At 33.8% G+C, this 14,598-nt stretch overlaps 1 protein-coding gene across 1 annotated transcript; it reads right to left on the bottom strand.

The window, feature by feature from the left end:
- Window positions 1-12,912: 12,912 nt before the first annotated feature.
- Window positions 12,913-14,369, bottom strand: LOC143585901 (uncharacterized). The gene has a single exon (XM_077067576.1). It carries the CDS (start codon window positions 14,347-14,349, stop codon window positions 12,913-12,915), a length of 1,437 nt encoding a protein of 478 aa, XP_076923691.1. The 5' UTR covers window positions 14,350-14,369.
- Window positions 14,370-14,598: the final 229 nt, after the last annotated feature.

Raw genomic sequence — 14,598 nt, 5'->3', positions numbered from 1 at the left:
ATAGATTCAACGATCTTTAAAGTTTGAATTAACGGAGTTGAGTTAACGAGGTTAACCTGGAATTGACGATTGTCACATCAATGCTTTCCACCTCTCCAACATCAAATAGTTCCTTATTAGAGAAAACAGGATAGATTGGAAGAAAAAGATCATAATTCTTGTAAATTTCTTCATTCTTCTTATTATTCTTCACACTTGATCTTTTTTAGGACACTTTGTTTGTAGAAGTTTCACTGATTTTCTTTCCTTTGAATCCAGCACAAAGGTCAAATGATCTATGTTCTCTTCTCATTTGCTCATGGTATTTCTTCATCTTTGGAGTAATCTTTGGTAACAAAGGGATATTGTCCTTTGAACTTTGTTTACTCCTTTTCATTTCTTTTAAACTGCCACAGCTTGAACATTTATCACTTGATTCACTCAAATCATCTTCATTTAACACATCACTCTCTTGATCTTCCAATGAAAGTTGTATTCCAACAGATTTTTCAACCAATTTTTCTTTTGTTTCAACAACTTTCATCACAAACTCACCTTCCTCATCAACCTCAACCATGTTGTACCTCTCAACAAATTCCTTTTTATCTTCAAACACATTCCTGAATTGATCAAGATATGCTCCTCTCTTTTCTTTGTCAACCTTTAATGAATAGTTGTCATTAAAGGGTGGAGGAACAACCGTGTACTTTTCTTCTTTCTTAATCTTCTTCGACTTTCCACATATATTGCCAGTGGATACAAGACTCTTTAGAAACTCAACAACTTGAAGTTGAGTTTTCTTCAACTTCTCATCAAGGTATATTTTTTTAAACCTTCAATCTCAGTAGTGTATCTGGACTGAGTGTCATAACTTACTATGCAGACTTGTTCCAAACCCTTGATTTGGTTTTCATATGTTAATTCACTCATCTCATACACATTGATTATACTCTTTTTCTTAAAGCACTCAGTTTGAAATTCACCAACTTCTTTTCTTAACACATCATTCATTTCAAGTAATTCAAAAGTTGTGGAATCTGAATGTACCTGTGATGAAGAGGATTTAGCTTGATTTCCAATCTTTTCCATAAATGCCACATTATCCTTCTCAATGTCTTCAGCATGGTTACTCTAGTCAAACCCACCATCTTGTGGTTGTTGAGCCAAAACAACATTCCCTTGGTTTCTGGGCTGATTGGCATTGTTACTATTTTGATTGGTAGGAGCTTGTGGAGAGAATTGTTGGTTTCTTTGAAATGGTTGTTGTTGAGGGACAATTTGTTGTTGATTTTGTTGCTCGAAGTTGTTGTTGTTGTTGAACTGTCTTTGCTGACCTTGATTTTGATTTTGATTTTGGAATTAATTTCTTTGTTGATTGTTGTTTTGAAATTGTCTTGGCTGGTTACACTTTCTAGCAAAATGTCCTGGTAGTTGGCAATTTTAGCAGATTGCCTTGGACTTGTCAAAGCCAATTCTGTCATTTGGACCAAAACCAATGATCTTCATGTTCTGTAGTATAACCTTTTGCTTCTCAAAGCCAACATGGTAGCTTGCCATTTGATATCCATATCTTCCAAATCATCAACATCAATTTGTTCTAAGTCTTCTTGCACTACACTTGTGCATATCAATTTTTTTTGCCACAAATGCATTGTAAGAATCAGTGAACATTGAGAAAAGAGCTTGATAATCATTTCCTTGACCAGTGTTTCCTGCAACATAAGGAGCATGTCCACTTACCATTGAGGATGTATCTCCATCATCCATCAATTGAACATTAAACCTTGGTTGTCCACTTTGATTTCTAGACTGACCAGCCACAAACACTCTTGGAGTTTTACCATTAAATTCATTTGGTTCTTCAATAATGGGAACTTGTTGTTGATTCTTTGTTGACAGGTTCCCCATTACTGCAATTAGGGCATTTGCAACTTGAAAGCTTGGTTTTTCTTCCTTGATCATGTGGTTTTCAATCATCTCATGCTCAGCAGCTTGGATAAAGCAGATAACATCATCTGACTTGAAATTTGGGAAATTCGCCTTCTCTTTAATGAATTTGCTGGCAGTGTACCATTCACCAGATAGAGATGATAGCAGCTTCTTGTTTAGATCAAAATCAGTGATTTCAAGGTCCGTGGTTCTTATCTCATTGACTATTGAAAAAAACCTTTCCAACACAGATTTTAACATCTCTCCTTCTTTAACCTTAAACCTATCAAGCTGTTGTTTCAATCTGTCTTTCTTGATGTCTTTCAGCTCAGTATTTCCTTCAAACATTTCAACTACAGCATCAAACATGGCCTTAGCAGTAGTGTGATGATTCACACTTGTCAAAATCTCCCATTGCAGACCCAGCTTCAACATGGATAGTGCTTTATCATCTTTTTTCCTCATTTGCCTCTCCAATGTTTGGTTGTTCCTAGTACCTTCAACTGGAACATTTGGGCCATTTTTTATGGAGTTCCACATATCAACATCATTGTAACAAAAGGCAGCTTCAAACAGGACTTTACATCTGATGTAATTTTCTTGTCCTAACAAACTTGGAATTTTATTAGTAGACGCCTCTTGGTCATCCATTTTTCATAAATGTTTTTGGTATTTTTTGAAAAATTTTAAAAATGAAAATTACTTAAAGCTTGACAAATTTTGAAAAACAACCAGATATGAGAATTAAATTCTTAGATTTGATGAAACTGGATGGATACGACCAAGATCTAGACTCAAATAACCAGTAAACAAAGTAAATATGAGAATATAAAACTTTTAAACCTTAACAAATTGTAGATCTGAAAATATGAAGAACATAGCTGCCGACGTTACTAACCAATGGAATAGTGCTCAGCTGACGTCACCATTCTTCTTCTTCAAAATCAACAAATAATCAACAATAACATCACGATCAGCAACAACAGATCTTCACAAGTGCATAAACGAAGCTCTGATACACTTTCCAGGACCGATCTAACTCATAAGAGCCTTCCTCGTAATCGTCTTGTCAACACACTGTTGTTGATTACGAGACTGATTATGTGAGCTAGATCAGTCCTGACAACGTATATACACCAAACCAAAACATTATTATACACAAAATATCGATTTTATATAAAAAAACATAAACACAAACTATAAAAACGGGGTGTCGTCGATGTCGGGGGCCATAAACGTCGCATCGTGAACATCGACGTGGTCGTCGCCCTACGTTTGACGGCTGATCCTTGACCGACGTCGTCCATGTCGCCCAGCGTGCTCGCCTCGTGGTCAAAAGTAGGTGGCAATGGTAAATCACGACGGTATTTGAATGTACTTGTTGGTTCCATTATGGTTTTCAACTACCCAATTGAGTTTGTGGATAAAAAGAGGTTTTTTCCGGTTGCATTACGTTGGTTCCGCTCGGTTGTTATTGTTGTCACTATTGCGATTGTGATAATAAAATGTTAGTAGTAATGGTCGTGAACCAATGGATATGACGATATTTTATAGGCGAGAGTGGTGGCGCTTACTTTTTAGTGGTTAAGAGAAGCAATGTGATGGTTGATCAAATCGTTGTGTATGCTTGCCTCATTTTACAACTTGAAGCAATAAATGAACGAACCAGCGGTCAATGAATGAACCAACATGTTGGTTTAAATGTTTCTATAAATTTTTATTATATGAGTTTATGTTATAAGATAAATCATAACCATCTTATCACAAATGACGTGATTCTATAAATAAAGGTATGTTTTGTAAAAAGATTGGGGGAATATGCTCATAATTTTATAAATAAAGGCATGTTTTGTAAGAAGATTGGGGAACAGGTTCTTCATCATCTTCTTGTGGCGGAAACTTGTTAGCAGTCGGTCGTTTCGAACCCATTGACTGACTTGCGGGAAGCCAATGCTATTGCTATGTCAACCCGACACCCGACGATGACTTCGTTATCAAGGAGAATGTAGGATATGATGATGTATTTATAGGTATGGAGTGGTGGCGGTTATGGCGGTTGCTAATTAATAACGACACAACGGTTGATCATCAATTTATGATGCGTTTTAAACGGTTAATTATTATTATTTTATTTATTTATACTCAATTTCAAAGAAATGTGGCAAAATATGATTGGAATTCAAGAAAAAATAGACACCTAGCAAAGAAATCATATGTTTGCATATGGAGTTGTAAGAAAAGTGACATATTAAACTTTTTTAATTTTGATTGTAAGAATAGATAGATAATCTTTAAGTTAATATTATGTTAAGTGAAAGGGTTGTGTAATGATGATATAGTAAAGGTATTTTGGAAAAAAAAAAGATGGGAAATGGATATGCAACTAATTCTAAATGTAGAATAATAATAATTAAAAAAAAAAGTAATAGACGGCGATGGGTATATTTGGGTGTGTGTTTGTTTGAATGTTTGTTTGTTTGTGTGTAGATGGGATCCCTTTTGGTGAAATGGAGGGTTATAAGGGGCTCTATAGGCCGCGTATAGCACTATACGCTGCCTATATGGCCCCTTATAACCTTACCTTTCACCAAAAGGTGTTGGCCGATTGTTGTTGTTGTTATTATTATTATTATTATTATTATTTAATCATTATTATTATTATTTGTCACATTCCGGAATTTCTAAGAATAATATTTTATATATTATTTATTTGTGATGAAAAAGTTTACTTGAAGTAGTAGAGAATTAATAAAATAATAAAGATGGAAGGTTAAGTAGGCTAATTAAATGGGAATAAATATGGACCAAAAAGGACAGATGGGCCTTAGGTCCATGGGCTTAAGGGAGTATAAATACCCCCTTAAACCCTAATCCTTTCCATTTTATCCATCTCTACACCATAGCCTCCCTACACACTCAAAAACACACACAAACACTCTCTAATATCATGGCTCAAGATCCAAAGCCAATACCGAGCCTAGTTCATGATAGATCTTAATTATACAAGCAAGACACGAGTCCATAGTTGCACATCGAAGCTAACCGTAGCCTAAGAACGTAAAAAGGTACGTTCTTTTCGCCTACAGATCATTTTTTTTAAGAACGATTTGCCCTAAGGCTTGTTGATAAGGCAAAAAGGGTATTGTTATAACATAAAAATGTAAACTTGATGTTAAAGATAGATTTAGTGGACTCGTTAGTAGCTACGGTTTATGTAAAAACCCTAGATCTAGCCTAAACGGGTTTGGGGATCAATAGAGGTTCAAGCTTTATGAACACCCGGACTAGATCTTAGGCGAAGGAAGGTATGGAAATGTTTAAGGGATGATATGGTGCCATAATAAGAGTATTGATGTTAATATATATATATATATATATATATATATATATATATAATGATAATAAAGGAATGTATAGTAGCATACCATTCGAATAAAAGTTGAATGCTAACACAAATGTATTATAATTTCATGCCATTAGAATACAAATGTATTCTAATCACATGCCATTCGAATACAAGTTGTGTGCTTTAATGCTAACACAAATGTATTCTAATCACATGCCATTAGAATACAAATGTATTCTAACCACATGTCATTCGAATACAAAGGTATTCTAATTTCATACCATTCGAATACAAGTTGAATACTAACACAAATGTATTCTAATATCATGTCAATAAAATACAAATGTATTCTAATCACATGCCATTCGAATACAAGTTGTGTGCTATAATGCTAACACAAATGTATTCTAATCACATGCCATTAGAATACAAATGTATTCTAACCACATGTCATTCGAATACAAAGGTATTCTAATTTCCTACCATTAGAATACAAGTTGAATGCTAACACAAATGTATTCTAATCTCATGCCAATAGAATACAAATGTATTCTAATCACATGCCATTCGAATACAAGCTGTGTGCTTTAATGCTAACACAAATGTATTCTAATCACATGCCATTAGAATACAAATGTATTCTAACCACATGTCATTCGAATACAAAGGTATTCTAATTTCATACCATTAGAATACAAGTTGAATGCTAACACAAATGTATTCTAATCTCATGTCAATAAAATACAAATGTATTCTAATCACATGCCATTCGAATACAAGTTGTGTGCTATAATGCTCACACAAATGTATTCTAATCACATGTCATTAGAATACAAATGTATTCTAACCACATGCCATTCGAATACAAAGGTATTCTAATTTCATACCATTCAAATAAAAGTTGAATGCTAGCACAAATGTATTCTAATCACATGCCATTCGAATACAAGTTGTGTGCTATCATGCTAACACAAATGTATTCTACTCACATGCTATTAGAATACAAATGTATTCTAACCACATGCCATTCGAATACAAAGGTATTCTAATTTCATACCATTCGAATACAAGTTGAATGCTAACACAAATGTATTCTATTCACATGCCATTAGAATACAAATGTATTCTAATCACATGCCATTCGAATACAAATGAATTCTCACTACATGCCATTCGAATACAAGTTGAATGCTAACAAAAATGTATTCTAATCACATGCCATTCGAATACAAGTTGAATGTTAACACAAATGTATTCTAACATAAGTCCATTCGAATTAAGGTATTAGAATACAAGGCTATTAGAATATACCAGACTTAACCATTTCTGGTGCAACCTAAATGAAGAGTATAGGATTAGGAAATTGATACGTGTAACTGATATACAGTTAGCCGTGCTCAATTGAAGAAATGAATCACTATTAACTCAGAATGAAACAGGAGACATGTGAGTTTCTAGCCCAATTTCCTTGTTATGTTTTCGGGGCTGTGTGCATACTCAATGTGAATGTTAATACACTTAGCTTAAGTGGTAAGTGTATGTTATATATGATATATTCAATAGAATGTATGAATGTAATGGACGAATGCCTATAGGTACGTGAACGATCTTCGGATATTGCACGTATCGTCAAGGAAGTATGATTGTTAGATGAATGATGTGAAGAACACCTAGAGTCTTCGTATATGTGAGGTATGTGTAAGCAGGCACACGAAAGGTATGTGAGATCTACGTCCAGCATAGTAAGTTAGGATGGCAAATCCCTCTAAACTACTATTGGACCTAGACTCGATAAGTGATAGCGTAAATAAGGACTGTGAGCCTTATTAGCGTTCCTAATACGGATATTATATAATTGAGTATGCGTTCCTTCTATGGACAATATATACATATGGTTCCTTTTATGGATCAGGTATAGGGCTCCTTCTATGGATAATATGTAGTGGTCCTTCTATGAAAAGTATTTAGGGTCCCTTCTATGGGTGATGTTTAAGGATCCTTCTATGGATAATATTTAGGGATCCTTCTATGGATAGTTTATATAGATCTTTAATGGATAATACAAGTTGTTACTTCTATGGATAATAGTAATTGTTCTTCTAATAGATATTATGCACTGGTCCTCTTATGGATAATTATAAAGTGTCAGGAATAAAGATCAGTTTAAGTATGAATATGTATCTTCGGATACGTATACTTAAATGTTTGAGAATGTATTGTATGTTGCATGACTAACTAGAACTCACTCCGCGTAGCTGACTATTAGTATGCGCGGGTAAATATGTTTAAATGAGCTAGCATGAGGATGGCACATGACATGGGTTGGACGCCTGGCATCTGAAGATGAAAGAAATGATGCTTAAAATATGATGTTTTATGTTATTTTTAAAAGACAAGTTTGAATGTTTTTGTAACGAATTATTGAAGTTAACGTTTCCGCGAAAGTTTTAATTAACTCTGATTTGTAGAACTGTATTTATAAGTAAATCCGACATGAAATGTAGGACACTGGGATCGGGGCCTTACATTATTATTATTTATAATATCTATTATTATGATTATTATTTATTAATATTATCATTATTATTATTTTTATCAGTATTATTATTTAATATTATTATTTAATTATTATTATTTCTATTTATTATTATTATTATTTAATAATATGTGTTTTTATCGTGGTTGCAAAAGTCACTAGGCGGGCCCAAGGCGGCCGATTAGGGAGTTCGGTTTACTCGGAGTACTTGGGGAGTATTCAGAGAGTACTCGGAATTGGTAACTATAAGGAAAATTAGTTTTTAGATATATATGTCATATATCAAAGGTTCACTAATATATATAACAAAATAAGTAAATATCAATATAAATATAATAATTATACATTTTAATTACTAATTTATTCAAAAATTTGCTATTCATTAGGTAAAAAACAGTGATATTATTTTCTTAATATTATAGAAATATGAATTATGTTTTACTTTTTAAATCAAATTCGGTCCAAATTGACCAACTAGATGTGATTTTGGCTGAAATTGACCATTTTTTATCGCTCCTTAATAATTATGCGGAGTTAAAGAAACTCCCCTCGGCATCATACCTTGTAGGAAGTACTCGGTGAGTACTCGGCCTTGTAGACCTACTTTTACAACATTGGTTTTATAACAAAAAAAAATTCAAAACAAAACAATAAACATGTATACACCAAAACAATAAACACGCATATACACCAAACCAAAACATTATTATATACAAAACATCGAGTTTGTACAAAATAAAACAAAATATATACAAACTATAAAAACAGGGTGTCGTCGATGTCAGGTACCGTAAACGTCTCATCGTGAACATCGACGAGGTCGATGGCCCTTCTTCTGACGGCCGATCCCTGACCGACGTCGTCGACTTCGTCGCCTCGTCCGCGTCTAACGCCCGACAGGCTCGCCTCGTGGTCAAAGGTATGTAGCGGTGGTAAGGGGCGCTGCTGCTATCGGAGCAGGCTCGACTAAAGGCATAGGGACGTAAGGGCCGCGTGCCGATCTGCATCTCCACCTCGTCCTCCATTTTTAATAAATAAATGATAATAAATATTATTATTAAATAATAATAATATTAAATAATTAAATAATAATAACAATTAATAATTATATATAAATAATATAATAATAACAATAATAATTAAAAAAAAAATTAATAGACGGCGATGGGTGTGTTTGTTTGAATGTTTGTTTGTGTGTTGATAGGATCCCTTTTGATGAAAGGGAGGGTTATAAGGAGCCCTACAGGCCGTGTATAGCACTATACGCGGCCTATAGGGGCTTTCAACACTCCCTTTCACTAAAAGGGGGCTGACCTATTATTATTATTATTTAATCATCATTATTATTATTATTATTTAATAATATTATTATTATTTATTATATAATATTATTATTAAAACTGGACCAATAAGCCGCGTATAGTGCTGTACACGGCCTATAGGGTACGATATGACAACCTAGGACTGTAAAATGCAGTCCTAGGTTGTCATATCGTACCTTATAGGCCGCATACAACACTATACGCGGCCTATTGGATACAAATAACAACTTAGGACTACAAAAATGTTGTCTTAGGTTGTCATACCATACCTTATAAGCCGCGTATAGCACTATACGCAACCTATTCATCCATTTTAGGGTATTATCCACACAAACAAACAAATAAGGGTATTATCCAGCCATCCATCTACAGCCGTCCTTCCTTCTGCACCACCGTTCTTCCATCACCACCGTCTGTCCATCATGACCGTCCATCCATCACCCGACGACGGTCAGGTTTCAGGCGTCAGACGGAGGGCCGAAGACAACGCCGAAGTTCACGAGGCGACGTTTATGGCCCCTGACATCGACGACACGCCGTTTTTATAATTTTTATATATTTTTGTACAAACTCGATGTTTTGTATATAATAATGTTTTGGTTTGATGTATATACGTGTTTATTGTTTTGGTAAAAAAATTTTGTTATATTAACACATCTTTTTTTAAAAAAAATATTATATAAAAAAAATAAAAAAAAGGAAACAAAAAATCAAAATTAAAACATAAAACATCAAAAGAAAAGGAAAGAACATAAAAATTATTAATTATAAAAACATAATAAGACAATATTAGTGGGTTTTTCTAAAACCCCTCAATAGGCCGCCTATAGCCCTATACGCGGCTTATTGAGAGGCTTTTTTAGAAAAATGGGGTGGTGTCCCTAGAAAATGGCTAAATTAATGAATCTCATCCAAAATATATAAAATTTGGGGAATAAGTATTGATGAAGAAAACGAACTTCATTTACCTCCCTTAATTTTCTTAACCTCGGGGTAAAACAGTTTTTAAAAAAAACTAATGTAAAACCCAGAATGTCCTGACTATCCATGTAATCTATTATAGAAAAAGTAAACAAAGATCACAAAAACAAGATTTTAAGTTTCGGTTCAACATCCTAATAATCTATTAAAGCAACAGAATGTTATACACTTCTCATTTACCTAGCCTATCCACTTATATATCCATGTCATCATGTTTTCATTAAAGTAAATTCCACATATTCACTACTAATTATATTCAAAAAAATAAAGAAGCGTGCAACCCGTTTTCAGTTATAACCCGATACCCACTTATATCACACTCGTTGTTTGTTCTCAAGTCTATCAATCCTAATTTGTTTCTCCTACCACTAGAGTTTAATATTCATGACCGCCTTCTCGAATAACTCTAATCCATAAATTGTTTATCCGGCTATTTGATGCATCAACGATGACCGTCGTGTCCAATACATGTCAACCCTAAACTTTTCTCCTCCCAATTAATGCAACAACGATTTATGTCTTCCTCAATACCTAAAGAACCCAAATTTGTTTATCTGGCCAATTGATTCAGATACGCTCACTGTCTTCTCCATCTTTAATATGTCCTTCTCCATCAAATGTGTATTCATACGTATGTTAATTTTTTATTTATCCATTTATCTGTATTTAATTCAATTTTATTTAGTTAATATTTGTGATAATTATTTTTTTCATATCAACTAATTTCACAATAATTGGAATTTTCAAATCTTTGTAAATTCAATCTTATTGTTTGGACTGTAATTTATAATTTAGTCAATTATATTAGTTTCAATAATTAAGGTTGATGTATTTGAATTTGAATTCTATACTCTTTCTAGAGTTTCAGTATATTTAAAAAATATAAATTTGAAATAACTATTGTTATGATGTTGTTTCATCTTATTGTTTAACAGTCATTGAATTTGGTTAATTTTATTTTTAGGATGTTTTAATTTAGGCAATTTTATTTAGTAAGATGTTTCCGTGTTAATTAACATGTTTGACTACAATTGAAATTCAAATCTTTTATATTTTTTTATATTTTCTATAGTTTTATGTTCGATTTTTAAGTGTTTGTAATTTTTGGTAGTTCCAAAAATTAGGGTCCGGATTTGATTCTAAATTTAGATGTTGTAATTACATGCGGATTTTTGTATTTATACGGTGTAAATATATTGTATGCATTTATAGGTTATTATATGCTATATATATATATATATATACAGGTTATTTATAGTTTGTTTATATTTACTATACTATTAAAACAATACACAATATCTGCATAGTCTTCAATTAGCACGTCCACATAGGCTTCCAAGTCATCCGGTTTCCATCTATAAAACTGCCACATAATTCACTAATAAATTTTTTCTAGAATCATAACCTCACTAATTAATTTTTTCTATAAACATAACCAACTATTTCCTTTCAAATGATTTAAAAACCGATTTTGATAACAATTATTCTTTATAACTGCTTTTGTTCCCTTTTTTAGTATGTCTATTATTTTAGCAATTCAATGATTTGTATATTTATATAGTTTACCATTCCACCATTTATACAAATTTTCCTACATCTTGTGTTTTTGCAGAGAACACGGTAAAGAATTATTATGATTACATATATATGAAGTTTGAATTATTTTCCATCCATGTGTAACACGGGCCAATATCCTAGTGTTGAATAAAATATCACAATAACCGATACAAAATAACAAGATGTTGGTTTTTCAGTTCAACATGTTGAATTAAATGAATCGTGTTCAAGCTGAGATGTCTAACTCCCTTAATAAATGAGGGGTTCATGTTGTACTACAAATAAACAAGTTAATCCATCAACCATTTAAAGCATAAAATTTTAATTAAAGAAAATCAAATGTATATAATTTATAAGCTCAACTCATCAAGTTACCTTTAGCGTAACTTATTGATTTTTTTGACCCATTTAGATAAATGAGCTAACAATGATTGCGTTTGAATAAGAATTAGATGACTTTGTTCACCAGTTCATGTTATGATTGTTGATTTATGTTCCTAAAGTCAATGAATAGATATACGGGTTAATCCATTTCTATTTTTCTGTTAATTAATACTGCACCTATCTGATGTAACGTTTTTCTTTTTTTCTTTGTATAACCTTTATATAAATTCAAATACACAACTATGTTATGTTTTTTCTTCGGCATTTTGATCCAAATTTTAACACAAATTTATATAAAATACTGCATATTAATAACTATAAAAAAACGAAAAACAAAAATTGGACTTTAAATAAAAACTAAAATAGAGAACCTGCACACCATGGAATGCCCAGCTTTAGGAGCTAACCAAACACGGATCCTACATTAGGCGGCTTTTGTAAGTGTTCTGCGGGTCATGCAGGATTAACTGATACCAGGTTGGATTACTTTGCTTCAACGAAAATGAAATACGTTCAAACTAGGACTAACGTCAATGGAATGTGACGGTGGAGTTTGGGGAGCTCGTTTGGGTGCTTGCAAGATTTATAAAAACGTTGACTCAGCCGAATATGCTTTTGACAGTGTGATTAAGCCTCAACGGCCCATGGAAATTAGTTATTATGTTCTATTGTCAAATAATTTATACACATAAATCAACAGCACAAGATATTTACTGCATACCGATTACGATAAAAGCGGGCCACAAGATCTCAACTCATCAAACTCAAACCACAGAGCACCAAATCAGCTTGTAAATTCTCAGATTTACAAACACTTGAATGTTGTTTTGTATACAAAGAATTCTCAGATTTACTGCATATGTTTGAAAATAACAGTTTCATCTAATTCCAAGACCTTTCATCAGCCTATTATAAGTAGCAATATCATGAATAAACTCTTTATCCAACATCTCATCAACGATAGCTTTCCCCTCTTTCTTATTCTTTTCTTTCGAATATCCCGATACTAATATGTTATAACTTACTTCATCAAGACACACCCCTTTTTCAGAACCCAACAACCTTAACTTATTCGCATCTGATGTTCTTCCCGAATTACAAAGATCGCCAAGAACACAATTAAAAGTCACACTATCTGGAACGATATTATGTTTAAGCATCTTATCCATTAACATATATCCCGATTCAATGTTCTTAATCCTCCTTAAACCTTCAATCAAGATAGTACAAGTGACGGAACTTGGAGCATTTCCATTGTCCCATAACTTGTCTACTATTAATCCTGCTTTAATCACATCCCCTTGATCACAAAGAGTCTCGATTAAGGAAAAATAATCAAACTTTGCTGGTAAAACTCGTTTTCTTGAAAGATCAATAACAAGATCACATGCCTCTGAAACCCTGCGTTCTTTTATAAGCCCGTCAACCAAAATCTCACACGTTACACTCGATAAACCGCATCCCAATTCGATCATCTCAAATGCCATTCCTATACCTTGTTTGAACTTTCTTTCTCTAAAGAATCCCTTGATTAAAGTATTAAAAGTGACCACATTTGGAACACAACCCTTCACCCTCATTTCCTTAAACACCTCTAACGCTAACTCGAATCTCGAACTGCGAAAATAACCATTAATCAATATGTTGAAAGTGACCACATCGGGTTTGACCCGATCTTTAACCATTCTCGCGTAAAACTCCAAACCCTTTTCGAATTTACCATGCTTGACATAACTATGAATCATTGTATTGTAGACAGCCACATTAGGTTTGCCATCAATTAGTCTGAGCATTTTGTCAAAAACCTGGTATGCATCATCAAGCCTCCCGACGTTACAGAACACAGTTATCGCAAAACGGAAAATGGGTTCGGTACGGCTGCAGGAAAAAATGCCGTCTGAGCATGGGCAGGGATTGGAGACGATGAAGTCAAGGACAGATGACAAGGAATCCAGGCGGTGAGTGATGGCGAGCGTTCTGACCATCCATTCATAGGTTGAGTGGTCGTGGCGGAAGGAGTCGAGGGTGGCGGCATGGCGGAAGACGTGGAGGTCAAGGTGTGCGAATTTGGGATGGTGGTGGAGGTGGTTTTTGAGGAACGAGAGGAGGTCATTAGGGGTGAGGTTGGGTTTCAGGTGAGTGTTGATGAAAGTCGTGAGTTGGGATTGAGTGCCTGCGGTGGAGGAGGTGAGTGTGAGGGTTGGGGAGGGGGTGAGTGACGTGTCTATTGGTGGCGGTGGAGGTAGAAAGTTGGCGGTGGTTGACGGTGGTGGGCGGTGAAGTTGCGGTGGTTTAAGGAGTTTTCTAAAAGTCATTACTTCTTCTAAAGGGAAATCTATTATCATAGACTAATTTTGTTGAATGACAAAAGATTACTAGCTTCCTTTGTTGCTTAGCATATGCAAATGAAAATGATAATTCAAGTCTCATTTAGGATTTCTTTTCTTACTGTCCTGCAAAACAAAGGGGTGAAACTAAGTTGTGTGATTTATAACTAGCATGTTCTATACTTATCGATATAGCTAATAGGTTTCGGTTCAGGCATTTCATCAAACACCTAGTGT

Source organism: Bidens hawaiensis, unplaced genomic scaffold (assembly GCF_021521415.1).
Source record: "Bidens hawaiensis isolate Kalapana, Puna unplaced genomic scaffold, B.hawaiensis_p1.1 tig00034214_1, whole genome shotgun sequence".
Classification (NCBI taxonomy): Eukaryota; Viridiplantae; Streptophyta; class Magnoliopsida; order Asterales; family Asteraceae; genus Bidens; species Bidens hawaiensis.
Note: the sequence above shows the minus strand (reverse complement) of the source record. Positions and strands in the feature narration are given on the sequence as shown.